This window comes from Thunnus thynnus, chromosome 19 (assembly GCF_963924715.1).
Source record: "Thunnus thynnus chromosome 19, fThuThy2.1, whole genome shotgun sequence".
NCBI lineage: Eukaryota > Metazoa > Chordata > Actinopteri > Scombriformes > Scombridae > Thunnus > Thunnus thynnus.
In genome coordinates, this window is record NC_089535.1 from 11,740,215 (window position 1) to 11,766,174 (window position 25,960).

Consider the following 25,960-nt stretch of genomic DNA (forward strand, 5'->3'; position numbering starts at 1 on the left):
TGTAATTTGTTACCTGCCCCCTAAATGTCAAATCATCATAGTAGCCCCATTCAAACCTCGTGTTGTCAGTCGAAGCATCTGACTGTTATGTTTTACTGTTGCAGCACAACTCAAGATAATAGGTTTTACAATCCCAGTCTTGTCTCAAGATTATATACCTGTCAACCTAACTGTAATGAAAATAGAGAGAAAGGTGATGGAAAATCTGTAGAGGAGTGTAATAGTGCTGGCTGCTGTGCCCTCTTCATTCTTTATTTGCTCTGCTGCCATCAGTTTGAGTCTTGGTGAGCTTTACCACACCTGAACCAGACAAGACTTTGGCTCCACTTCCTCCTCTGTCAGCCAGCGTGATCACCACTTTGGCTGACAGTGCTGTCAAAAACCCTGCAGGAGTGTGATCAGAACGCGCGTTTTTTATTTTTCTGACAGTGTGGAATGCACATCAGTGATGATAATCATGTTAGATTATAATAAGGGCACTAAAATGTGAGTCATTTAAAAACATTAGATTTGACACGTAGGCTGTTAGAGGAGTTCAGTGTGGGGCGGCTGCTCTTCACGGTGAGCTGGACTGTAGCGTAATTGGGCAGAGGCTGTGAATAATGTGGTATTTTCTTGTAATGTCGTTGAAAAACTTAAAAATAACTATAGATAAGAAAAAGCAGGAAGCACTAGCACATAAGAAAACAAAATATTGAAGCCGCGTGGCGAGTGTCGTGTTACATATTATATCAAAGTGTCTCATACTCTCTTGGTGTTTTGTTTTGATTTAATATCGGACTAGTTTAGATCGATGTTGGACTTTAGTAGCCCATCTATATCAGAGATATTCATCAGGGACATTGTTGTATGTACATTAGGGCTGCAACTAACAATTATTTACATTATTGATTAATCTGTCAATTAGTTGTATGTTCTATAAAATGGCAGAAAATGGTGAAAAATGACAATTACTGTTTCCTAGAGCCCAAGGTGACATCTTCAAATGTCTTGTTTTATCCACAACTGTCCATGACCCAAACATATTCAGTTCATAAAAGACAAAAGAAACACAATCAAAGACTTGGGACTCAAATGATTCAAAATGATTAATTGATTATTAAAATAGGTGTCAATTAATTTAATAGTTGGCAACTATTTGATTAATTGACTAATCGTTGCAGCTCTAACTTACATTATTGCCCTACAACCTACAAAGAAACAGCTTAATGAGGCAGTGAAAGTCAAAAACTCAATTAACATTCACATTGTTTTATAGTATTTACACATATGCATCACAATATTTCTGTTGTTTCTGTTGTTTGTCCATTTATTTTCTTGAGTTACTCTGGCCAGGCCTCTCTTTAGACTACAGGGATCTCCAAAACCGCAAACTGCTTAGTTTGAGGGCTCTGGGGACTGTCTCTTTTCTCTCTGTGCTTTTTCTTTTTGTCTCTGCTTTTCTCTGTCTTCCTCTGCCTCTCTCTCTTTCTCAGAGTTGGGGTCAAATGGACTATGGTTGCTCCTCTCAGAGCAATGTGATAGTGTAGACGTGGGCGCAGGCCTCCTGGGTAATGCTGATTGTAAATGCTCGCCCCGGGAACTCCTCTGCCTTCTCATCTCCCAACTCTCCGACAAACATTTTCTCTACTCCACATGCACACTGACTACTCACAGGCATCAGACTGGAGGTGCAAATGTCACCTTTCCTCAACATCACAACCCTGCATCCCACTCTTATCTTTTCTTTCAGGCAATGAGTTGCCCAAGTGAGCCCAATACCAACCAACATGTGTTATTCATCCAAACAGACATTATCCATCTCTGTTTGCACCAAAAGGAATTTGCAGTGATATAATTCCACACATAACTTTCACAGTTCATCCTTGGTTATGTACACAAACATTTGCTTCATTTACTAGAGCCACCACAGATTTTAAACCTTGATGAACAGCGCTCTGGATTCAGATTTACATATAATCATGCGGCTAAATGATGAACCGCTCCTTGCATTTGTGCTGCGTTCTGCACCTTTTTGCTCAGAATGAATCTCACGCAGTATATTCCCCTGTGCAAATCGATATGAAATGGGAATCATGCAAAAGGCTAATTTGCTGCCCCCTCTGCAGCAGGATCATTTGTGCTGTGAAAAGCTATAGCCATAACAGGAGATTGCAAAAGGGCCCTTGAAACAAAGCTAATATAGAATACCTGTGTGCTGAAGGCTTGTAGGTTCGTTAACAGCTGTGAGGACTGATTCTCTCCTTGGTAAGATGAAACTGAAGAATAAATTGTGTGCCGTACGTAGAAACAGCATCACAAAGACGTCTCACAGCTCCTCACAGATATAAGGTTTCTAGTGACATGCTCGGACTGTAGCTGCTTGTCTGCAGGATAGCGTACCTATATATAGAGCCTCCCAGAGTCTGTCTGTACAGGAGACTAAAGCAACAACGACGCCTTCAAATCTCAGCAGTTTCACAACTTCTTGGACTGTTGGATTAGGATTACCATATATTTCATGAATCTGCTGTTGCTTTTGTATTTTTTCTTATTGTGTTCAGGAATGAAAATGCAAATACAAATGAAAGGATTAGTCAAAATAAGCATGTTGAGCTATGTGCAATTTTGATGGCTATTTTATACAATTAATGTTCTATAAACATTGAATCAATACTTTTAAGAGAAATGCTGCACTGACAACACAATGCCACAGGCCAAAAACATAAAATCTTGGGAAAAGAAGGGCATCAATTGTATTATTTTTCATGCAAGTACACATGAGAAGTGCAGTTCATAATCTTGCTTTCTTATATTCAAATACAGAGGAAGCTCAACAGACTCAACATTTCACAAAAAACTGAACTGTCACTTTAATTTTCATACATTAATTTTCCTGATTGCTTTCTGTAGTTTCTGTGTTGATTGAATGCTTGCTTTGGACCTTAATGAGCAGATTCATAAAAAAGTCATTAAAAAATGAATCGCCAAAACAATCAACAATAATAATTGTGTAGTTGCAGCCCCAATAGAGACCCAAAGAGTCAAAATCTTTGTGATTGGTACTGTAGGGCATCAGCTCATGAGTAGCTAACATAGTGTTTCTGACTCTGATGTGGTAGAACGAGCAATTTGTGGAATCTCTTCCCTGTGGATCCTTGCAAAAGTAGAGGCCCGTGTGCTGACTTCGGTCTGGCAAATCCAAAGTGAAAAGCTCAGCCCACATGTGGGATCCCTCTTCTCATACCATCACAATGCATTAGTGTTCATAAACTAAAAAATCTTGATGAGATATCCCCCTTTTCTTTTTAAGGCAGGTATAAATACATAATGTGATTCTCTGGCCTGTCAGGAGAGTGACTGTCAGGTGAATGTTGTCTTCAAAAGTCGTGTCTTTCGGCTGCGCTTGCTCAAGAGTGACGACTTTAAACTCATATTGCATATTTTTTTGTCTGCTGTTAGCTTGGTACTTTCTGTCTCCAGCTGTGAGAAGGAGAGTGGGGCCAACGAGGACTGCAGATACTGCTGAGTGGTGCAGTACAGGGTGTAGTCTGTTATCTTCTTGACTAATGGCCTGAAAGTAGCTTCTTACTCTTTAGAGGCTGCATTTACTTAATCACTAGACAAGATAATGTTGCTGTCACTGTGTTGGCTCGGGTGAGAGGGTGATGGGCTGTTGCTTTGTCTGCATGTAGAGTGTAAGGATATGTGTTTAGGAGCCTGGAGGAACGTGTGTTTTGTGGGTCTGTGTGTGCTCACTGGTCCTGTCCAGGCTTGTATTAAAAGACAGACAGCTGAGCAGTATCCTGCTGAGGATTCATGTCCCAGTGAGGGTAAGGGGGCAGACAGATAGGCAGATACTGTACTGTAGGTAGACACACACACACTCACATCAAAAGAAAAAAAAACATGTCTAACCATGCATAACCGCCCTTCAGCATCAGTCACCCTTCCTGGCCTTTTTTATCCTTGGACCACCCACTACTTTTCCATCTATTTCTTCCCAAACCCCCGAATGAGTCACTTCCAAGAGCCTGGCTCCGTACAGAGTTTATGAATTAATCAAACTTTTTTTCTCTCCCTCTCACACTTCTCTTAACAAGAAGCTTTCATCTCAGTAAAACGCAAGACTGATTTTGCCCTAATGTGAGCAGCACGTTTTTGTTGCTCTCACGATTCAGAGTGTGTTATTTGTTGTGCGTTTTATTTTCCCCTCATCATTGGAGAGTCCTTGCTGATAATAGGAGGGTTTAATCACAGACGTCAGGCAGTGACTCAGAAATGCAGTATTTCCAGCAGAATTGTTAAAAACACAAGCATGGCTGTTTAGGACAGCACTCGGCTGAGTTTTGAAGGACACAAGATCACTCTTGATCTAACGTGGCAACAATAGTCGTCTTGATACCTACGAGGAGAGCCGAATGCAGCCACTCCCAAACATAAAACAGGTTGCTTCCCCAGTTAGTTTAACCTTTCTGATACAGGGTGTGCTAATCAGTGAAAGTGGCTGGTTGCATACTTGGTTGCACATGATTGGACACCAAAAAGAAAGTCACCTCACTCCAAAGAATTTTTCTTGTACACTTGCCTGCTAATGGCCATTTATTTATAACCCAAAGAGAAAGAGCCCACCAAGATGACAAAATTAAGCAGTATGTCATATGATAAAGACAATACAGGAGAGTAAACATATCACAAAGCACAGACTCGTGTGTTGGGGAGGAACATAAACCCTGGTTACCCTATCTCCTAAACCACAACAACAACTAGCTGAAACAATTAGCTGATTAACTGATTAGTCAATCAACTGAAAAATAATTGGCAAGAATGTATTTTTGAAAATTGATTGTTTCAATCATTTTGCTGGCAAAAAAATCCTGCATTCCTTAGTTGCAGCCTCTCAATTGTGAGGATTGCTGTTTTTCTTTGTCTTTTTTGATAGTAAACTGAATATCTTTGGGTTTTGGTTTAATCGATAAAGAGAATAATTGCTAGTTGCAGCTCCACCAACAACTCAACCTTACAACTTTAAGTAAAGACTTTGCCAAAAAGAAAGACAGAAAAAAAAGAGAAAATATCAGAAACCTTTGGCAGGCCAAGTCCAAGAAGAGTCCTTTATGAGGACTGCTGACTAGGAGAGAAACAGTAGAACTTACAAGAAAAGATAATCACAACCTTCACACTGAGATATACCACTGAGTGCTTTCCCTGCCAACATACTGTACAACAGTATATTTTACTGTTGGGTATTCGTTCAGGCCTGCAGACCACTTCACTTCCTCATTCGTGTGCTCAAAGACTGTTGTGCCTTCTGTGCACTCCCAGAGTGAACAGCTTGTAGTTTGATTATGTAATTGAAAAATGGATATTGTGCATTACATTTTTTTTCCCCATGCATGGGATAGCTTGCTGGGTTTTAGTAGAGTTACATGACTGAGTAATTAAAAGCATCAGTTAATGTGAATGTTTTGCACATTTAGTTACATTTCAAAAATATGAATATATGAAAAAAACATGAAGGGAGCGTTAACCAGGAATGAAACATGTAGATGAAATCAAAGAATGTTTGTAACACCAAAATATGCTGGAATTTGTCACCAAAACATATTAAAAATGTTAAATATACACATGCACACACATTCTAAAAGACTCTCAAGTGTAATTTTCACAAGGATATGAGAGGAAATGTATTTTCTTAGGCTTTCACTAAAAAGTTATGCTGCAGTGAAACTAGGGCACCTATTGAAACACTGTGCAATCTGTGGGAGTACAGATGAGAAATTATTGTTTTTTGTTATTTGCCCTATGAGCACTGGTGTTGTATTGGGGTCACATCCTGTCCTTTGCAGCCATGCATTACATCGTGTTAGTCTTATTCGTGGGTATCAGCAACAACCAACGCCTTTGGGTCACACATAACACTGGGAGGTTGGTGAATCATCCATTGCCTTCGCAGTCACATAACCAGTTACATCTTGTGTGAGGGGACTGCTGGAGACGCGATGTTGTGACTAATGAATTGAAACGATAGCAAGTTGTTAAACTCACAAGCACACAGTCAAACACTCGGCACGGTCTAATTATAGAAACTTTCAAGTTGTTGATTAGAACAACTTTGACAATGGTGTGGGATGAGATTAGCGTTAATGCATGTAATAATGAAGGCTGTGAATTCACTTTACGGTTCTACTTATAAACAAAGGCAGAGCTGCTAAAAGATGAATATGCAATATCTGATGTCAGTTATTTTGCTGTATCCAGAGCTTAATTATATTTAGAATCACTCTGGACGAACTGAACACTTCTACTGTGTTAGCCGCACTTATTAAAATCATGGGAATTGTACTATAAAAGCAGAAACTGCATTTTCTGGGCAAAATGTGTTAATACTGCAATGACTCATTCTTCCCAAAGGACAGAAGGCTCTACAGCAAAAAACAACAGTTAAATAATTCTGACAGTCTGGAAAAAAATCTGGTTCTTAACACTTTTAACATACTGAAGGAAAATATATGTTTATGTCTTCCATTTGATTACTACAGTAAACAATATATGACTGGCTGCTACACCGCATCAGAGCTACTGTGAGTTACTTACTGTGATGGGAGGAAAAATACAAGCAATCCAACTGAGGAAGAACACTGAGTTAAGAACAGTGGTGTGAAAAATAATACTGCAATTACAATGCTGGTCTTATGGCTTGTGTGGTGGTTATGTCTTCTTCCACTTAGAGCTCCTTTAAAGTGCACTTAACAGACTTTATTCCTGCAATGTTCTTGGTTAAGAAGGGTCTGTCATTCTCACTCTGTCTCTGTCTGATTAAAAAACATCTTCAAAATGTTTCACACATGTCTCCCAGATGTTAAATCACAAACAAAATTGCTTCTGCCACAGTGGTTAATTGCCAATGATAAATCAGTTTCAGCTGCCATTTGTATGGATTTCCATTCTCTTCTCCCATATTTTGGGATCTATTATAACCCTCAACAACAGGATATGTAACCAGTTTGATAATCCCAAACATGCAACTTTTAGCATCTAAAAAAACTGCTGCAAATCTTTAAATCAGCCACTTAGTCTCTGCTTAAAAAAATGTTAATGCCTTTAACTATGTGAGCCACTCTTAAACAGATGGCTTTTTCTTTAATGAAACGTTAAAATACTTTAAGCGTTTCTAGATAATTCTTACAGTATTTAAGCAATTTTTGCCTATTTACAATGTAACTATATGACTTGCACTTAAGGATGTCTCACCTGTTGATTACTGATTAGGAACCACAGTTCAGTCCGCTATAGAGACAGTGTTAAGTTGGGCTGTTAGCATTTTAAGACACTCAATCAAATCAGTTTTAATTTATGATGTAGACTAACTTCATATGCGTACAGTTACTGGTTATTAAATTTTACTGACGCTACAGCTTGTAAACATTCACAACTCTAGTAATTACTAACAGCAATACATTAATTTGTTATACAGGGAGAAAGCCTCCAAATTCCCTTTTCAAATTGTCATGATTCTTTATTGTTAGTGATAAAATTAAATTTGGTCAATAAAATATTTCAATGAGCATTCATCCTTCAGACAGCTGTTTGATATTTTCAAGTAGTCAAGCTAAGCTTTTTACTCCATGCCTTTCCATGGTGTCCTTTTTGTCTCTTCATTATAAAATCTGTACTACAAAGAGCCCCAAAATAGCATGTTTATCATTTCTTCTATATATAAACAAACATCAGAAATATGACACATTCACAGCACGATGCAATGCGACGTCAATACTTAAACCCTATATGACCCATACAACATAATTACATGACAAGCTCCTTATATAAGTGCTAATTTTTTTTTAAATAGCAGTGCAAACTCTCCCTGTTGTATGTGTTCGTCTGTGTGCACCAAACACATACAAGGACAAACAGCAAAAAAAGTACAGTGAGTCACTCCAGCGAATCTGACATCATCTGGCAAAACTGCATTTTTCTGCTTTTCCATGCATACAAATATGTCAACACAAACATTCTGCAGTGTTGCTCAATAAACAGTGTCCCACCATCTCAACCACACATGCTAAATGTACACATGTGAAAGGACACCTAAGGCCCATGACCTCACAAATGACATTTGTTCCAGTTACATGGTTGGGTTGGTTTATGTTGTTTTTTTTATTTTCCCTGCATGTAAGTGATCCAGTGTATGTGTTGTATGCCACAGAAAGAAATTACATATTTATGCTCACAAAGTAGCCAGAAATACTTCTATTGCAGTAAATGTGAAAAAAATCGTGGTTATTTGTATGGCACTTGAAGACAGTATTTTAAAAATCTAAACTGCAGAGGCAAACAAACTGGACTCTATTTCTTATCAAAACTGGTAAATGTAATTATCATAGATTTTCTAATCAGTTTCCGGAAGAAACAACTAATCAGCATGGAGATGAGTCATCCAGGGCAGGTGATTAGCTGTAAATTTACTCATTTACCAAATCCCAGTTGATGAGCTGTTTGGAGTCTAGCAGAACAGAAAATGGCATGACCAAAGGAGACACCAGCGCCTGGACATGATAGGATTTACTATATTACCATGTGGCATGTAGGAGTATGTCAGTCGACAGAAAAGACAGAGATTTCATATTTCTTTCATTAGCTATTCCGTTTTGGGTGAGACAGTTATTCTGTGTGAGCGCGCTTCTTTAACATTTCTTGTTCACAAAAGTTATTGGCGGAGTCAGCAGCTTGGTTGTGGCTACAAGGCCTGTACTGGAGAGCTGTCGCATTTGTCTCCAGATAGGAACTTACTAGGTTTCACAGATGTAGCCTCGATAGGCCGGTTGAGTTACTCACTAGAGATTTTGCAGTTCCCTGAGGAAAAGGTAGACTTTTGACATACTGTATTAATGAGGAGTCTAAATCCTGCTCCACAGCTCCTAGACGTGACTTCTCTAACGGCTGAAACTGTGACAAAAAGTGGGGGAAAAGGAATGTGAGAAATCTGAAATGCGAGCAAGAAGGTATAATGTTTTCAAGTCTTGTATAGTGATGCTACCTGATAACTTGGAAAGACAGACAGGCCTGGGTGCCCAAGGAGTCAGGGGCTCCTACGTAAGAGCCTCTGTGGATGGAAGTGACTTTTAGTAAGATTTCCCATTGCATAGTAAAAGGGCAAAAATCCTTTTACAAAACTGCTCGAAAGGAACTAGTTCATACAGCATTGTCTACGCCTGAAGGCAGAGGATGCAATAATGGGGATTACAGTGCAAACTTTTGGACAGTCTCACCTTGAAGGCATTTATGTTGCACTTGTTTGTGCACACAAAAAGTGACAGAAGTAGTTTTGCAAAAAAATAAGAGTTTGAGACAGAAGTTAAAATCCTGCAGTTTTGTGCACGGCACACCAATTGCTTTATAAAGTGGGTATGATTGTTGGATTGTCTGTTTTAGAAACTGTTTTTAGAAACCAGAAAGTTGTGGATAAGAGATGGTTTCAGATGCTGTTTGAAGATCCAAAAAGCACTTTGTTGAAGGCATATTGACCCCTAAAACATTCACTTTTGGCTTGACACAAGAAAGAAACCATCATCACAAATTCCTTGCAAGTGTTTCTCCCTCAGGTCATGTTTAGATCCAGTTCAGTTTAGGTTCAGTATTGAACATGGCAACTCTGAATCTGCTGAAAGAAATGGTAAAACTCTACAACTGTATGACTACTTGACTTCCAAAGATGGTGTGGAGGCATCTACTCTCATCTACCCTCATCTCATAATCTATACATGTCTAATAATACCTCAGTATCACAGTGCATATGTTCAAAAACCAATAACAGACATGAGGAATTATAGAAACTAATCTTGAGTTACAGAATTACAATACTCGCTCGTTTCCCAGTCAGCAGCGAGTGATCATATTCTTTTCAAACAACTTAGTCTGCTTAATAACAAGTTGAAAATGAAATTGCTTCTTATGAACCCAGCTGGGCACATTATTGGATAATTGGGGCCTCATGCACCCAACTGGAGATATTATTGTGTAATTCAAGGCACAGAGGACAACATCACTTTTTTGTGGAGAACACACGCTGTTAGCGATTAAAGGAATGACTCTCACCCGTCACAAATCATTCCCTCTCTCTAGTAACAAAGAGCTGTTCAAAATAGCCGTGCATGACTAAATTTCCAACTAGGAAGAGCGTATACATGCAAGCTGATATGGTACATGACTGTCAGCTCTCAGTCTTTTGTTGATGTGTGTGTGGGGACTGCAGCAGAAGTGTTCCCTCCCTCCCAGCTCTGTATTTCTGTTCCTCTGCATCCAACACAGTGAATCCCATTACAACATTTATGAAAATCAAACCAGAGAGAGAGAGAGAGAGAGAGAGAGAGAGACAGAGGGGGCACGATCCAGCCCAGTCCTCCCTTCCTCTCTCTGCAACCCTTGCTGAGAAGGGTGCCCCGGGCTTTACAGGAAACAATTCCTCAGACTTCTGTAAATAATGCAAGTTCAGGGATTTTGTTTTAGTTCTTGCAAACATGAACAATTTTTCACCCACTGGGGAATTAATAAAGCCAGGTAGGTCCAGGCAGAGGGAGAACAGGGGGGGAAAAATAACAATAAGTGTTGAGTGAAAGAGGATAGAGGAAAGAGAGGTAGAAAGTTCAGTCACTCAGTGAGGGCATTAGGCTCTGAGGCATAAAGAGTATGCCAGCAGAATGTGTGGTAGAGGTTCAGTGATCCATCAAAGAAAAGCCTGTCTTTCCATTCTGCCTTGCCTTGCAGTAACTTCCCCCACCCCCTCTCTGTCTCTTTCTTTCTCCCCTTCTCTCCCTCCTTGCAGAACGTTTCCTGGGGTAAGCAGTACTCTTACGCCCTCTTCAAAGCTATGAGCCACATGCTCTGCATCGGGTATGGCGCCCGGGCACCCGTCAGCATGTCTGACCTGTGGATCACCATGCTGAGTATGATTGTAGGCGCCACGTGCTATGCCATGTTTGTAGGCCATGCTACGGCTCTAATCCAATCACTGGACTCTTCACGCAGACAGTACCAAGAGAAGGTAAGGACCTCGCAGTGACACACATTATCATATGAAATACCTGAGATTAAAAGAAGATTGGGTTCACATGATATTGGATGTAATTTCAATATAGTAACTTTAAAGTAATCCTTTAAAGTGCTGCATGGTATGACACACATCTTCAGGGTGCGATTTGTTAAAAAATCAGAGGGGGGATGTCTCTGAAATGTTATTATTTATGAAAATAAATCAGAACCACAGTGGGCGTATACAGACTATGGAGCCTATTAGCCTATTTCTTGCAGCTGTTACGGTAACATCTATAAAATGAATATGAACTTAAATAAAACAATTACGAAACTTGAACTTGACCACTGAATTTGAAGGAATATTTTAATTAATTTTTTAAAATTTAATTAATCAAGTAGCGCAATATTTTCACTCTCACTGTCCTTTCTCATATATAACAAAACAAAAGGTGGATAAGACCACTTGGCTAGACGTGCCAATACACTTAATGTCGTTCTTGCAATTCACTGTTTAATTCAGCTCTATGTGCAGCAAAATTTAGTGTTGAATAAAAAATAATCACAACATGCTGTCAATATAAAAATAAATAGGCTACAGTATATTCCTACTAGTCAGACTAAGAAAACAGTCTGCTTTGATGACGGATTTCCGTCTGCTTTTTATGTTTTCCTGTGGAGGGGTCATCTGCAGCTTGTGGCCCCTCTTTTACCCACATCTCTGAAAATGTCCGAGCAGGGAAGGAGGCCACCCCTGGTCCATTTAATGCGTCATCACGAAGCCTAGACGCTGTGTCGTCTCTATTGTCACACAAGCGCAAGTGCTGGCAGTGAATGTCCATTTCTGATTTTATTGTTGTTCACACTAATGACTCACGTTGCAGCCCTTCCCTTAGATTTGTTCTTTTTAAATAGCTTATTTTTAATTTAGTCTATGGGTGAAGCAGCATGTATCACTATGAGGGGAACAAATTTTTGTCCCCACTGGGGATAAAAAATAATTCAGCAGAGGCAGGGATAGATAGACCAGTGGGGGGAATCCCAGCAAACCCCCCTAGGCAAATCACACCCTGCACATCTTTAATATTTGTTATTACAAGGTAAGTAATGCTAATTACCGCTGGGATGGTCTTAAAGTATTAATCTGAGGGTTTTGCTCTTTCCTACTGCATAAAATCCTGCTCATTGGAGCTAGACTTAAATAAATTAGGTCTTCTCTCAATGGCCCTCTGGACCAATGGGTTGAGCTCTCGCAGATCACAATATCCGGGCGATGACTAGGAAAGAGGATTTTCTCCCCCCAAGCAGATCACATAAGGCCAACAGGGTGAGGAGGTCTATGACATGACCAGTAACCTCATTGTCTGTATGCTGCCAGTGAACACATTTTATTCTTCCCCTTTCATTTCAGTCCCTATTACATCACTTTTTTTTTGCGTGTAGGGTGATTATCCAGCATTTCAGCCAAGCCACCATCTGCGATCCCGCTGAGGGGCCTAGGCAATTCCCAGAACACACGGCTATGTCTGATGCGCTTTATGCTCGCACGCAAGAACCTGAGTTTAACTCCCAAACTTTTCCTGCGCTTATGCTGCAGAATTCCATGTACATACCATTGTAGTGCGGGGGATTATAGTCCTTTATGGTTATCGTGATCCACTTCAGAGCATGGTTATGATTAAAGTGAAAAGCTGACCTTTAACCTGTGCGGTAACAAAGGTGATGTAAGCTCAGATAGACTGATTCACCTACAGCATATAGATTATTTTATTTGCATTTAGAAAGCACGGTTTGTCGTTCAACTGTTGTTTGCTCATTGTAGTTTTGCGGTCATGTATGATTTGTTGATTACTAGAAAATTAATCTTCGGCTATTTTAATAATCAAGTTATCGTTGAAGCAAAAGTTGTAACATTCTCGTGTGTCTGCTTCTCAATTTCAAGGATTCACCTCTTGTAGTCTTATGTGATAATGAAATGGATATCTTTGGATTTTGATTTGGGTTTTAGGCAATTGTGATGGACATTTTTAGTATTTTGACATTTGATAGAGCAAAGGATTAATCAAGAACATAATCAAAACAACTAAAGGTTATTTTCAGAGTAGTGAAAGATGGTCATTATAATTTACCAGAGACCAAGCTGATGTCTTCAAATTGCTTGTTTTTTCTGACCGACAGTCGAATCTATCATAACTAACTATCATATCTGACAATAAACAGCAAATCCTCACATTTGAGCAGCTGGAACCAGTGAATGTTTGGCATTTTTGCTTGAAAAATTAAACTACATCAACAATTAATTGATTATCAAAACAGTTGCATATTAATTTTCTGTCATTTATAATTTAAGCCCCCCAGCAGATTCATTGCTGATGAAATAATTGTTAGTTGTAGCCCGACTGTGTCCACACTAACACACACACTAATACAAGGCTGAGCTGACACACAAAGTACACAGCAATTATTCTGTGTGAGGCCTTTGCAATAATTCTTATCAGATCATCAGTATATATTATAGTTATAGTCACCTTGGCTGTGACTATAACAGGACATGCTAAAATGCTAGTTCATTAATTCACACCTTGCATATAAAAGCATTTAGCTGTTATCATTTCATTGTAAAACGATAACCTGACCTTGCCAGGCTCTCCCATGGTTAATGCAATCTAGAGAAACCACCCCCCTGTGTGTTAGCTGCAGTGTTGCAGTGCTATTATACACAGTACTTTAGGAGTCTGTTTTCACTTAAAAAAGCCTAAATCACCAAAATAGTTCAATGCACGTAGTATATCAGGACAATCCTCTAAAGACAAGCATGGTCAAGATCACAGCTTTCACCTCAATGGGATCATGGAATGCTAATCATTCAATTTTATCATCCTCTGACAGATTGATTCATCCTCAGAGTCATCATCAGCAGGTCTGCTCGTAAACTCAAGTGTTTCTTGACACAGAAATGACAGCAGATCAGAAGTTAGTGCGCTCCAGAGTCAGGACAAAAAGATGCAGATGTGGCAGGATAGAGCAGGCTCAATAAAAGACCTTTTAGACTGAAAAAAGTAGCAGTATGGAGACGATTTCCTCATAAGCTGAAATAATGTTATGATTGATTGTAAACAGCCAGATACACCGATGCCACAGTGCATTCCGCCGAAAATTAATGACAGCAGGTCGCCCACAGCAAACAAGTTGGGCTTCCAAAGTCACTGTTTGAATTAGTGACATGTCTCTTGCTCAGTATGGATGTACATCTGCTTCACAGCAAATCTGCTTAATCTACATCCCACTTTATCCTTTTAACATCCCTCCAGGCATTGAACTGACAGCTTTGAGGTTGTGAATGCCATGTTCATGGTAACAGAGCCCCAGTGTGTAGCCAGATTCAGCGAGGACTGATTTGCTGCATGGCTGTGCATATCAGTGGAGCAGGCTGGGGAGCAGCAGGGATGGGTTCTGGGTGCTCAGCCTCTAGTCATTACATCTATCACTGGCACAGCTGGGGGGTTGGAAACACGGATGGAGAGATGGATGTGGGTGTGAGGTCAGAAGTTAGCTAAGGATAGAAGTGGTATGTACTGTAAAATGGGCAGAAAGAATGATGCTGGTAATCAAGAATCAGTCCTTCTTTTTAATAGATTCAACTTAGAGCACAAAAACCCTATCGCCTAGTAACAGCTTTCTCGTGATTCAAAAGTGAAAAAAGATAAATACGATCAAAGAGAGCAAAGCAACCATGCAATATATTGGAAGGAAACATACTGAGAGAAGCATGTGTAGGATGACAGGGAAGAGAGAAATAGTAGGTGGGGGGTGAAAGGAAATGATGATGTAAAGCATGCATGATCTCAAGATATGCCTGCTGTGATGTCCTGGTGCTGATTGACTGGAAGCCAGCGTACAGCTGCGTGTCATTTATCAGCTGAGGCCTGAGGACTTATTCTTTGAGTCATGTCCATGCTGTGCCTCATTTGATAATATACAAGGCTCAGAGTCTTTATAAACCTAATTAACTAACTGTCTGCCACGAAATATTGTTCTGGTTAAATAAAGGTTAAAAAAATAGTGAAACATTTCAAACCCGGTTGTCATGAAATGTTAATTTTGAAATCTAAAATTCCAAACTAGCTTGAAATTGTATACTTTGAACATGCAGCCATCAGTGTCACAAACATATCTATAAATCATTTGAACACAGATGTAGCTAAAATATTGTAAATTCTATATGCATATTTTTGACATACGAAGTATACAAGCAGACATGCTTAAAGGAATATCAGTTGCCAAGAATACCACTCTCATATCTGTCTGTTTAATGTGAAGTAATAGCCAGCAGCTGGTAGCAGCTTAGCTTAGCATAAAGACTGAGGACAAGTGTCTTGCCAGGGAACCAGCAGAGAGACTCCAGGAAGTCAACGCACCCTGCTGTAGAAATAGTCCACCAGATAAAACCACAGTTTTTGTTTTTACATTAGCTTTGGACCAAGCCAGGCTAGCTGTTCCCCCCTTCCTCCGGTCTTTATGCTAAGCTAAGCTAATAGTCTGCTGGTTCTAACTTCATATTGAATGGACAGACGTGAGATATGAGCGGTTTCAACCCTCATCATCAAATTCTCAGCAAGACAGTTATTCAGCATTCATTTAACTGTATTTTTGGACCACACTTAAGAGCCATTAAAATTGTTTTTTTCAAAGTTTTCGGAAAAATATTGGTAACAAAAGCATTTGATTGTTTCCTCCTCTAGATTAAACAGATTACTGTCTAATCCATTATTTCTTTTCAATTAATCATCCATTTGAACACATGCAAAAAGCAGAAACTTTTCTAACTTATCACACTAGTTCCAAGGCTGCCTTCTATAAGTTGCCTTTCTCTTTTCCTTTTTAGATGTTTAATTAGGATTTGTCACACCAGTACAGTAAATTAAACACATACTGTATCTCCATAGAGAGTTATTATTGTAGATAAAGTGCCCCAAGGCTGTATTATATCAATAGATATACCTGCAAGAACAGAAGTGGGTTTATATTGAGCCACATGACACATCACAATGTGAGTATAGGACTATTTCTAGAGAGATAAAGACACAATGAGGCACAATGAAAGAAATGGATGAGGCCATAATGTAGTGCAGTTAACTTCATCTGATTTCATTTTCGGAATGGAGTCTTAATCTAAATGGCTCTGATAAAAAGTACAGAATGCTATGCAAATGCCAGTGCACTTGAACTTCTTAAAACATATAACTGGACAGTTAACTAATAAAATTAAAAATGAATTTGTGTGGGAGAGAAATTGAAGTCATCATCGTTATAAAAACTTGACATGACCTCAAGCTGGAGGCCACATATCCAACCTGAAATACTGGGGATGTCATGTCATGTTCAGTGCCATGCTTGCCTGACTCCGTGCCCCACCTCGGCCCCCCAGTCAAAATGGCCCCATGGAGCCTCTGCAGACACTCGCCAACTTCGACTGTGAACTCAAAATAAATCAATTTCCCGCAAACAAAACCCTGGCCCCTTATCACCTTCCTGCAGCCGGGAGAGAAATCAATAAGGGAGGCATTGTGACTCAAGGATCCTCTCTCTCACTGACAAATTTCATTTTGTGGGCCATGCTTGCATCACACTGGCCACAGAGTCTCCCACATTGCTACCAACCTCACAGCTGCTACGTGCTCTCACCTACCGCTCTGCCGTGATTACCAGTGGCAGTATGAGAGACTGTTTAATTTCAGGTGTGAGGGTCCTGGACTAGCTGGGAAGATTGTGTTCTCCCCCCTGTCTGTGGCAGACCTGTGTGAGGAAACAATGGCTGATCAAAACAGATGAGCAAGTATCTTTTCTGTCTCCTTTGGGTCAATTCTTGCCTTCGGGTTAATGTGGACAGAATTTTAACACCCGCTAAGATTCAATTATCAGAAACAGGACGGTTCCTATATCTGTTAGTGGCGGTATTGCACAAATGGAAAATCGGAGTCTTGTGTCCAGCCATGCATGTGCAGTAAGAAAGAAAAAAAAAAGTAGAATCACAAGCCATCTGGCTTTCTGAGGACACAAAATATTTCATCCTCTCCTCTATCATTCTCTCTTTTTATCTCTGTCCCTCTCTCCCACTCATCCTCTGGCCATAAAGTATCCTGATGTTACTGTAGTGTGAGTCATGGTAACTATAGCAATGTTTTAAAGGATCATATAGAACAACGTCATGGCTCAACTTTGATCTATATTGTTGTACTGTATGCACAAACGGTTTTCATGCGCAATGTCGTTTCATGTCACTTTCAGGTTTACCTTCCAATAAAGTGATTCAGACAATCTAGATAAACTTTTGGCTTGATTAAGGCCTGCCTGATAGTGTGACTTCTCCTGCTTCTTGCCCTGTCAGACTTCCTACTAACATTATTTTCATTTTCCCCAATTTTACCAATCAGTGTTATCATAACAAATAGAAATGATGGCCAAAGCTACAAAAAAAAAAGACCAAACTCATCATAAACCATAATTATCCTTAAATAATATTACATACTTGTTTCAAATTCCCATTATATTATTATAATGGGAGTTATAATGGGAGTCAGAGTTATAGCATATCCCTCTAAATTGGGAAACGCCAGAGATATTGTGCTTTGTGAAAACTGTAAAGTACAACAGGTACTTTATTTAACCAATTATAGTTTAATTTCACTGTAAATATACCCTTACTTAGATTTAAGTTGCATATTTACAAAGGTGTTAAATACTGCTGATGTATCAGAAAACCAAACTAAAGAACAACCAATTTAGCCTAAAAAAAATAAATTTGCTTGGTAAAGTAGTTCTGATAGTAATTACATCAATAAAATATTGAAATATTGACATTTTAACACAAAGGACATACAACATATTTAATAATTTGCATTTTTAACTATGTTAGAATTATTTTGTTTTAATAATAAGCTAGTAATTACTGCTAAAATAAATGGAGATTTACCAGTGTCCTATATTTTTTAACTGATTAAAATATCTGTAATGTGAGGTAATTCAGAAGAATGTAATAATTGTTTATTTAGCACTTATAAGGAAATAAAAACAAAAGAATCAAAAACTAATTTAAATACAAGAGACAAACTCATTTGCTAAACGAAGTTTACAAAGTCTGTCACAATCAAGAGATTTTAAAAAAGAAGGAGAAGCAAGAAAAGGCAAGAGGGGCATCCTCTTGGCATCACAATGGATTCTTGACACTTGACAATCCTGTACTCAAAACTACTTGTGTGCTTTTGATTCACAAAAAAAAATTCAAAAGAAATCATGCAAATAATTATCACTTGATCAGTCATGCATTCGGTGCCATCTGGTTCATAGTCTACGCAGCTCTTAAATCTCTCTAGGATATCAGGTATACCTCGCTTGTTCACATTAGATCATGGCTTAGTTGCCCATTAGGACTGGGCTTCCTGCATGGGTGAGATAATCGGAACTGCTACCTTGGTCTGACATAGCCCCAAGCCTGTACTTGTTCCTACTTTCCTTCACCACCTGCCTCCCTCGTTCTGTCTCTCCCTCCCCACACACAGAACCAGGACATGGCACTGTGACTATGTGAGAGCACGGCTTGTCCTCAATACGGAGACACAAATACACACTCTGAAGACCACATTTTTTGTGGCGCTTTGCTGTTTATTCAAGGTGTACTTTGAAAACCGCTGCTTGTTTGTATTAATTATTAAAACCGGAATATTAAAATTGTCTGTAACAGCCTGTGGACCGATTTCTATGTGAAGGACTCAGGCCGGTTTCCCCGCGAAAATCCAACAGATGTAACGTTTTTGCACGCTCTCGAGTGCCTTACATCTCTCCCGCTAATGTCAACAAATGACTGGAACCCACCACATCATAAAACTGCTTACTTATGCAACTAGAAACACCCTGCAGATATTAGCTCTCCTGCTCTGTTACCCGCCAGGTTGGCTGGTGGTTAGTCGCCTAACCATGCCAGCTATCACCGTTTCTGGCTACAGTACCTTTGTTTTTTGGGGGGTTGAGACAGCTAGCTGCCTCCGTCAACCACCACACATTTCACAACAAAACCACAGCGTGTTGCTCCCCAGCTACAGCTCAATGAACCTACTGGTGTTTAGTAAACACGGTTGAATAATGCACATTTTTGCGGGTTGGGCGGTGCGGATTGGCTCTCATAACGGGTCAGGTGGGTGCGATCATGGGGTCACTGACTGGGAGTGAGAGACGCTTTGCTGAAACACTGTGAAAAACTCAAGGTTAAAGATCTTTTATGTTATTATGAGAAGTGTAAGTGAGGAAAAAGACATCACCTGCAGTCGTCTCGTGCGCTGCTTGCTCGTACTGACGATGAGTGCGAGCACACGCGCGGGCAACAGGATGCTGACTGCAGCTCACTTAATGGCCACCAGTGTCACTAATGAGAGGGAATTTCTGCTTCTTACATATAGAACCTTTAATGCTTCAACTCTATTTGCACTGATATCCATCTACTTTCTTTACCTCCCCAGTACAAGCAAGTGGAGCAATACATGTCCTTCCACAAGCTTCCGGCAGACATGAGACAGAAAATACACGACTACTACGAGCATCGCTACCAAGGCAAAATCTTTGATGAGGACAACATCCTGAGTGAACTCAACGACCCGCTCAAAGAGGTGAGACATCTTCTCTCTGAAGACCTTAAAATCAATTTAAGTATCGGTTCTCTCAGAAGCTCCTGCCCATGCTGCACTACAGAGGCTTCACTTAAGTAACATTTATAAATCTTCTGAGACTCAGAGTTTCTGTTTGAAGGCTTTAGTTTTATTTTTGGAACAGGTAAAAAATACACTTGACAAAAAAAAAAACTTGACAGGTAGGTGTCACACAGCGGCTTTGGTTTGGGAACATAAAGCGTTCATTCCTCCAAAATGAGGAGTGAATCTTCATTTGGCACCTTTAAATGCAACTGTCATCTCATCTTCCAAGGTCAAGGAGAAAAACAGCAAAACGGATTCTCCTCAGCATCCTGGGTGCACCCAGGCTGAGCATCCATTAAGATAAGAAAACATTCTGAACAGAAACATTACCTGCACCTCACTTCAGTTCAAGAATGGTTGAAAAATGTGCTCTTTTATTTCCAGTATATAATAACATTGGAATATTGGAATAATACATCTGAAGATATCAGTGTAGCACAGATACACAGTCACACAACTAAAGCATCAACTGATTGTACTGTATATTATTCACAAAGAGAGATCATTAGAAGGAATATTGAAATCTATTGTGAAGTCAATGATCAGTTTTAAAGTTCTTGGCTGACCTCATATCAGCAGATTACACGGGTAATTATGCAGAGGGATATGGGAGAGGGGAGGAATACAAAGCAAAGCAAGCATAGAAATCATGACCATCTCTCATGTAGCCACATGAAGTCACCTTGCGGAGTCGAATGCTTAGGCGCGGTCCCAGAGACTCACGGGGAGGTGCAGGGATTTAAAAGGTATGACTAACAACACAGAAAATCCTACAGGCTTAGCTAGCAAAGTGAAAATCTGCATAGAGACAGTGTCGCACAATGAAAGCTAAGCCCATGGGACTGAAAAGTAAAAACAAACACCAAAGCAAAACAGACTGCATAAACTAGCTTACACTGGCATTTCACTAATAAAACAGTTCTTAAGATGTGTCAGAAAGGGTTTATTTTAACAGCCCCCTCTTCCTAGAGAAGGTAGAGGAAGCAGGTTGCTCATTTACACAATGTATTACTGTCAATTATTTTCTAAAACAGTAAGGCAGCTATAGTTTCTGCAAAAAAAAAGATGTATTCCACAGGGTTGTAATTTGCATGAGATAGTGCTTAATTACATTATTCCAGCATGGTAATGCAGGTTAATTCAGGAACCTTTAGTTTTGCTATTTTTCCTCCATGTCTCCTGGCACTTTTTTTTCCCTTTTTCAGTCTTTTTGACAAACTGAGTTAGTGAAGCAAACCACATAACTTTTTTTTATCTCGTCACTGCTACTACTAGTAGTAACTATGGAGTGTAATGGACTGATTTCACCCATGTCAGGTTTGCAGCCTGTTACACTCTGTCTCTAAAAATGAAGGCTTTTCGCTGATCATCCATCACAGAATTAGGTCACTTGAGGATTGATTGAGTAATACATCCATAGTTACTACAATAAGAGGATGTCTTATTATCTCATTTTGCTATATTTTTTAGAAACACAGTAAAAATGCTTTAGGACATTGTCAGAACAGTACACTTCTTTACTTCATGTAAAATGAGTGTGAAAGAAAGCATCTATACTGTACAGTGCTGATGTCCCTTTTCAGATGATGTTATTGTCAGGTTTTAGCTTCCTAAATTGCTGTGTCACAGTGACTAAAAGCTTTACTTTACCACTTTGAGCCGCCACTGCATCCCTCACCTCCTCTGTTCTTAGACCCTCTTTTAGCTTCAAAACCGATGCCAACCATCAAGCCCTTTCCAGTGCCAGCTTTATAAATTAGCTTGTTTTTGCCAATTCCTATTTCAGTCATATTAGATTAAAAGCAACAGCACCCTTTACAAATAAATATTAAATCACAGTTTACACAATTAGATATGTCTTGGTTTGAGTGGCACAACTAATGGTACTTTTTCTGCGGTCAAAGAGGGTAGAATATATTTTATCCAGCATTAAAGTGTTTGGCAAAGCTCAGCCTACTTGGCTTTTGTTGTAAAGTGGCCATAAGTTTTCTTTTGAAAGATAAAGAGAAGAAAGCAGTGGGATTTGTTTTTCAATCACCGTATCCCTATAATGTATCCTTAGTTCCTTGCCACTGAGCAGCCAGAAATCAATTAATGTAGCTGTAAAGCAGCCTAACATCAGTGAAGCTAGACCCATTCCAGGAAAACTATCCGAGACAGTCGGGCTGATTGCCACTGAGTGTCGACATGTTGTGTTCCGACACAATTTTGGGGTGACGACTTAGGTCAATTTGGGATAAGAATCGGCTTCACTTGGCAGCACTCAAACTATCTTTGGGCCAAAGGAGGGCCATGAAATCAGCCCAAGTGTATTCTAACTGATTCTGGCATATCATTTATCACAAGATTTAAGCTGCTGTTGGCTCAAGCAATTATGACTACCTGGGATTTGCATGACAACCCTGTTTTAGTGGATAAAACAGCTGTGGGTTTGGTGAGGAGTTGAGTTGGTCAAAGGTAATGATGCTTACAGCTAAGCCTTCAGCGTTTCATTAACCACCCTGGTGTGCAGATATGGACAATGGCAGAATTGATCTAATATTGAAGAACTATGCTATACTAGTATATATCAGTATAAATCCCTTCGAAGAACCCTGTACTGGCTTGTTTTCATTTTGGTATGCTAGAAAAATCTACTTGCAGAGAATTCAAACTTGTTTGAGGTAGGTAATCCATCACAATGAACACTGCAGCTGTGGACAGAAACCACTTTAAAACCTCTCCTTGGTGTAGCTTTCAAGGACAAGGACATCCGATAATTGATTGTTAGCTGCCAAAAGCATTTCATTGATAAGCTCTGGTATCAGAAAGTCATGAATACCATGAAAAGTATCATTAAAACGTGGTTGTTTCTTGCATTAAAATATTTGCTTTTTGTATTGGTTGGAGTGTCTGTTAATACACCAACAGGGAGTGTTTTCCAAACTTCCCCTGCTTGCAACTGTATTATCTCACAATGACAGAGTGACTTTGAGAGAATTATTAAAATCACAATAGGCTCATTGTGATGGATTGCCTCAGGTAAGTAAAGCATTTCTGCAGCTTGACTTTCATACTGTTTTAAAACGAATAAAGAAAATATGTCTGTGTAAAATGTTGGAAATGGAAAATTTTGTAAAGGTTTGCAATAATGTAAATATATATGCAGTTTGTAGTTGATGGTCTACCGTATGCACGTAGAAGACTTTGAATAACATAATAGCCAGACTGTTGTCCTGTCTCACCCTATTACCCTTTCCTTGCCTCTGTTTCGCTTCCTCTTTTTCTCCACCATATGACAAATCTTTAAATAGGCATAGCCAAAGATTGTTTCCCCAAGAGAACTCCTGGCTGGGCATGAAAACTGCTTACTATCTTATTCATTAGTTCTGGTGCATGATTGAGGTCAGAGCCCGTGGCATTAGCTGACACAGGCATCTGAGGCTGAGCTAACATCTCTTTGCGTAGCCCTCATCTAGCTAGCGAGCATCCCAGAGATTGGTTATCTCTCTGTTAATGTCCTGTTGTCACTGGAAGAGAAGCTATCCCTCATGGGGGAGTCAACAACACACCACCGCAGATGCCAAGTGCCCCGGCTTTCCATCTGCACAGCAACAGAGATGTGTGGGTAAACAGAAAACAAGCTCCTAATCTCCTGCTGGGTCTGAGGGGACAGGATGAGACCAGAGAGATGGCCTGCTGCCGGCACCAGAGGGCAAACTCATCAGGATCTGACTAGAGTGCCAAAAAGTTTCTTCTCAGGAGTGATGGGAAGTGCTTAAAAGTATTAGGGATAAAGCAGCAATATGCGTTCAATTCATTTGTGCTCACAGATGAAAGCAGCAGAGATTTGTGGTGATGTTTTGTGTCAGACGGTACCTAACTGATGCTCATTTTTCACATTGTAGGTGAAAATGACTGAATTATTTATGGAAACGATTCCTCCCATGATCTCATTTGTTTGACCGACACTTTGCTTTTTTCCTCCACCAGGAAATTGTCAACTTCAATTGCCGTAAGCTTGTGGCCACCATGCCTCTGTTTGCCAACGCAGACCCCAACTTTGTGACGGGGATGCTGAGCAAGTTGAAGTTTGAGGTCTTTCAGCCCAACGACTACATTATCCGAGAAGGTACGGTTGGGAAGAAGATGTACTTCATTCAGCATGGTGTTGCAAGTGTCATCACCAAGTTCAACAAGGAGATGAAGCTGACTGACGGATCCTACTTTGGAGGTAAAAGCAAAAACATTACAATTTAAATTTGCTTTAATTTTTGCTTTTTTGTTGTTGTTTTTTCAGACATGTTCACATAAATGCACAAACATGAATTATATATGTATATACTGCTATGCAAGAACACCATAATCAGAGTCACACATGCATTCCAATGTTAATACAGTTATATATTGAGACATGAGCTTTGCCTGAGGTCTTGCGTTTGATGCTGTTTGAAGTTAAGTTATTGTAGATTCTCATTAACCAGTGTTGGACGTTAGTCAGCTTCTGCAGTTACATAACCTCTCATCTGGTTGTTGGAGTAGGCCAAGGCGTGGATCAGGCATCCCTTAGGACACACAGAGGTTCCTCCCCCACCCTCATGCACACACACACGCATGAACTCTTCTCCCCCCTCCATACGTTCCCGCTGCACATATTTCGCAAATCAGGAGCAATTCCCTCGTTCTGTTCTCTGCTGTGCTTTCATTCTCTGTCTTCCTCTCTCTCTCTCTCTCTTTCGCTCGGCACGGTTCCCATTCCCTCTTCATAACATTATGGATATTAATTTTTTAAATGTCAAATGTAATTTCATTGCACGTTGTTTACTCTGACAAAATCTGCAGGCGGACAGCGTCGTGTCTATGTGAAAGCAAAGTTTCCTATTTTAGAAGTTCGTGCATATTTTATCTCATGAGTTCATCCCCACAATGGAAGGAGGCTGAGGATTCTAAGAATACCTTCACTTTGGTGTGTCTGCTGCATGTAGCTCATGTCTCACAGGCGAGTTAAGGAAGGCAGTGAATCAAAAAAAGAAGTAGTCATCTTTTTTTACTGTTTGTGCAAACCACAGGATTGCTGTCATACACCCTCTCGTCATGCCTCTTAGCGTGCACAGCTGTAAAGGTGGGGGGCATCTTAAATTCTGCACAGAGTGGACATGTCATGTAGTAAGATATGTGGCAGTTGCAGTGCAGCAGTAAGCTACATATCATTCAAACAATTCATCCTCTGGGGCTGTAGCTCTTATATATTCTGCTAAAGAATCATTGTTGCACAGAACAAGTAGATCTTGTTTAAGAAAGTGAACTAAAATGTCAGGATAAAACCTTCAGCCAGTAAGGCTTTGACAAGACGATCTTAATGGCAGCAAGTATTAGTACATTTATCAAACTGTTTCAGACAAAAGAAAAGAAACCACAGCAGTTTAACTGGCTATTGTTTCCAGTTAGAAGATAAAAAGTAATTATGATAGCTCTAAGACAACCAAAGAATGATGTGAATTTCTATATTTTGATAGTTTTAAGCTCATCTAACATCATTTAAATTCAACTATTTGGTATCTTGAGTTGGTAACAACCATACTGCCTTTGCCTATTAAGTCTTTTAACAAGCTACATACAAAAATTAAGCCTTTTTGGAAGCTAAAACTTACAAATCTCCTGGCTGTATTTTTGGTGAAATGTACAGACCGGAGTAAACATGCAAAAAACAAAAGTTAACTCTTATGTAATGCAAAATAAAGAAAACAAGAAATGCAAAAAAAATGATTCAATACAATTAATTGATTATCAAAATAGTTGCTGACTGATTTTCTGTTGATTGATAATTCAATTAATTGAGTTCATTTCAGCTGTATCATAGCAAGAGACTGAAATGAATGCAAAATGGTCAAGTTGCTAGGCTTTCTGCAGGAGATAAACTGTTAGGCTGTTCACTGAGGGAAATAGCTAAAAGCTAAAAGGAACCTTAAACTGTTCCTCTGAAAACTGACCTCTGGAGACCACATTTATAAATCCAGGAAATGTGTTGAGGCATGTTGGCATTTTTTACCAGTTTGTATGGCATTAGTAGATGAGCCCTTAGTTGGGAGCAGCTGGCTGTGCCAAGCACCGCACTCTTACCCCATTTCTCCGATGATTCACACTCCCCTTACAACCAGGCCAAACCGCGGCTAGAATGAGAGAGCAGTGAGGGGCACTGAGACAGAAACAGGGAGGGAGAGCAAGTA

The 25,960-nt window shown here is 39.7% G+C and overlaps 1 protein-coding gene across 1 annotated transcript in view; it reads left to right on the plus strand.

Moving 5' to 3' along the window:
* The window catches only part of LOC137171021 (potassium/sodium hyperpolarization-activated cyclic nucleotide-gated channel 1), a 77,815-nt gene that overhangs the window by 33,696 nt on the left and 18,159 nt on the right, over positions 1-25,960 (plus strand). The window contains exons 4-6 of the mRNA XM_067574742.1: positions 10,805-11,023; positions 19,524-19,670; positions 23,727-23,967. Of these exons, the coding sequence (XP_067430843.1) occupies positions 10,805-11,023; positions 19,524-19,670; positions 23,727-23,967 (607 nt within the window). The remainder of the gene's footprint in view (positions 1-10,804; positions 11,024-19,523; positions 19,671-23,726; positions 23,968-25,960) is intronic.